The sequence below is a fragment of the Chanos chanos genome, chromosome 11 (genome assembly GCF_902362185.1).
Source record: "Chanos chanos chromosome 11, fChaCha1.1, whole genome shotgun sequence".
NCBI classification, from domain to species: Eukaryota; Metazoa; Chordata; class Actinopteri; order Gonorynchiformes; family Chanidae; genus Chanos; species Chanos chanos.
This window is the reverse complement of record NC_044505.1, coordinates 13,895,116-13,897,615: the sequence shown is the minus strand read 5'-3', so window position 1 is coordinate 13,897,615 and position 2,500 is coordinate 13,895,116. Positions and strand designations below refer to the sequence as shown.

General features: G+C 42.6%; 1 protein-coding gene across 2 annotated transcripts in view; it reads left to right on the top strand.

Moving 5' to 3' along the window:
• tll1 (tolloid-like 1) overlaps positions 1 to 2,500 on the top strand; it is a 40,910-nt gene that overhangs the window by 29,081 nt on the left and 9,329 nt on the right. For both annotated transcript variants that reach the window (XM_030788032.1, XM_030788033.1), the window contains exon 16: positions 48 to 228. In XM_030788032.1, coding sequence (XP_030643892.1) covers positions 48 to 228 — 181 coding nt within the window. The remainder of the gene's footprint in view (positions 1 to 47; positions 229 to 2,500) is intronic.

Here is a 2,500-nt window from a genome sequence, read left to right as displayed (position 1 = left end):
GTGTATGTGTATGTGTGTGTTTGTGTGTGTGTGTGTGTGGGTTACAGGTGTGCAAGTACGACTTTGTAGAGGTGCGCAGCGGCCTGTCGTCAGACTCTAAGCTTCATGGGAAATACTGTGGCACTGAGGTCCCAGAGGTCATCACCTCCCAGTACAACAACATGCGCATCGAGTTCAAGTCTGATAACACTGTGTCTAAGAAAGGCTTCAAAGCACACTTCTTCTCCGGTAAGCCCCGAAAACTCTCTAAAACCGTCCAAAACCACCCAAAACGCCTCCCCAACACCATCCACAGACCTGTCTGGGCCTTCTCCAAAAAAAAAAAAAAAACCCTCCACAAAACTGCACCCTCTTTTGGGTTAGGTCAGTGAGGTTTTGTGTTTTCTTTTTTTTCTTTTCTTTTTTTTTTTTTTTTTTACTTTGACAAGTTAGGAGACTGCTGAGAGTGTCTGGATACATATTTAAAGATTTCTTACCGAATGAAGAAGCTGAAAAGTTCGTAATAATGTCCCGTTAAGTAGTTTTTCAGGATTATTATTATTATTATTATTATTATTATTATTATTATTATTATTATTAGAGGACTTTGTGTGATGTGTAAGAGGATTTGGAAATTTGAGGACGTAGAACGGAGAGAGGAACAAACTTTGAAGTCTTGTACTTTTTAAAAGGAGATTTAAAAACCTCTTCCTCCTTCACTCTGGGTTTTCATCCTGTGTTATTACAGTTCTGAGCCATGAGAATGTTTTTCAAGTTCAGTTTCAAACGATATTTAAATGTTGCGATGAGTAGATGACTGATGTTTTCCTGAACTTGTCCTTCAGCGGTTCTGCTTTTGCTCTCAGATTGGGTTTTATGGGAAATTTTGATTTTGGCTTTTTCGCTATTATGATTATGAATTTTCACATTGTGTGTGGGCCCAGACAGAGACAGCTGAGCTTTCTGACCATTTCTTGAATAAGGATGTGTGTGTGTGTGTGTGTGGTGTGTGTGTGTGTGTTTGTGGTGTGTGTGTGTGTGTGTGCGTTGCATAGAAGTGTGTGTTGGCTCCCTTGCTCATTTTGTGTATAAGTTGTTTGTATTAGACATTGGTGTTGTGTAGAGGTATGCGGTGTGTGTGTGTGTGTGCGTGTGAGAGTGAGTGGGCGTACATGTATGTCTTATGATATTTGGGGCGTTCTCTTCCACAGATAAGCCCGCCCCCTGCAAAGATCGACTCTTTATTTTTCCGTCCTGCCAGGACATAGCCCCTCCCCCTCCCCCACGTGTCATTAGCCGGTTGGCCCCGAGGCGTGGCCCAGGTATAGCCTCCTTGACCCTGATTGGCCGATAAGTATCTCCTGGGAATGGATCGGCCCCTATCTCTGTGGCAACCTCAAGGATCCATTTGTCTCCTTGGAAATGGGGCTCTGTCTCTATAGCAACAAATGCCACGCCCCCTCGCCCTTGGGTTAGCAGCATTTGTTGGTCCGTTAACATGTGTTTAATAACGACCGCGACCATGTGAATTGGTCACGAGATATCAGTCATAACTTCACACTGAAACTCAACCTTCTTTTTTTCTTCAGCGAAAGTTTTTTTTTTTTTTCTCTACTTTCAGTTGCGTGACAGAGAACCTTGTTTGTGTATGGAATGGTGTTTGCGCTGATTTTAATAACGCTCATTTCTTTGATTCCTCTCCAGGCTAATTTTTCACTAACATAGTGATATTTCCAGATTAACTCTGGTGGTGTTTTGCTGTATTAAGCCTTGTTTTTGTTTTGTTTTTTAACCGATCTCACTGGTAAACTAACCTGACTGACTGACTGACTTGACACCCTGTGACAGGGTGAAGCTTTTGGCAATTTGGGATTCAGACTCCGCAAAAAGTCAGATCAGCTACACACTGAGGGACAGAAGGAGAGAATGAAACAGAGAGAGAGAGAGAGAGAGAGAGAGAGAGAGAGAGAGAGAGCGAGAGAGAGAGAGAGAGAGAGGGAAAATGAGACAGAGAGATCTGATTCACTCAATAAGCTCAGATCTCCATGTCTTTGAATGGTTGAATAGAATATGTGTCATTGGAGCCTCAGAGGCCTCTCACAGTTTGATCCTCAGTTGGTCAACATCCAGCCAACAGACCTCCCATATACCAGTAATCTCTCCTTCTCTCCCCCCCCCCCCCTCTCTCTCTCACTCTCTGTGTGTGTGTGTGTGTGTATGTATGGGTGGGTTGCCAGAGTTTTAAGTGCCACTGAGAAGCATTGAAAATCAGGACAATAGCTTGAGAAATCCTTATTAGCCATGGTGTGAAAAATGCAGGAATGACTTTGTAAGTCAGTACAATAGTCAAGAAGACACTGAGACTGTAGTCCTTCCCAGGCTCAGTGATGATAGAGGTCACAACAGCTTGTAACTGAATGTCATCAGCATGTAAATCTTTCCATAATATATCTTAGATCTGGATAGATTTGGAGTACAAGCTGGTTGTACAATATTACTTTAACCCCACTGTATGATTTTA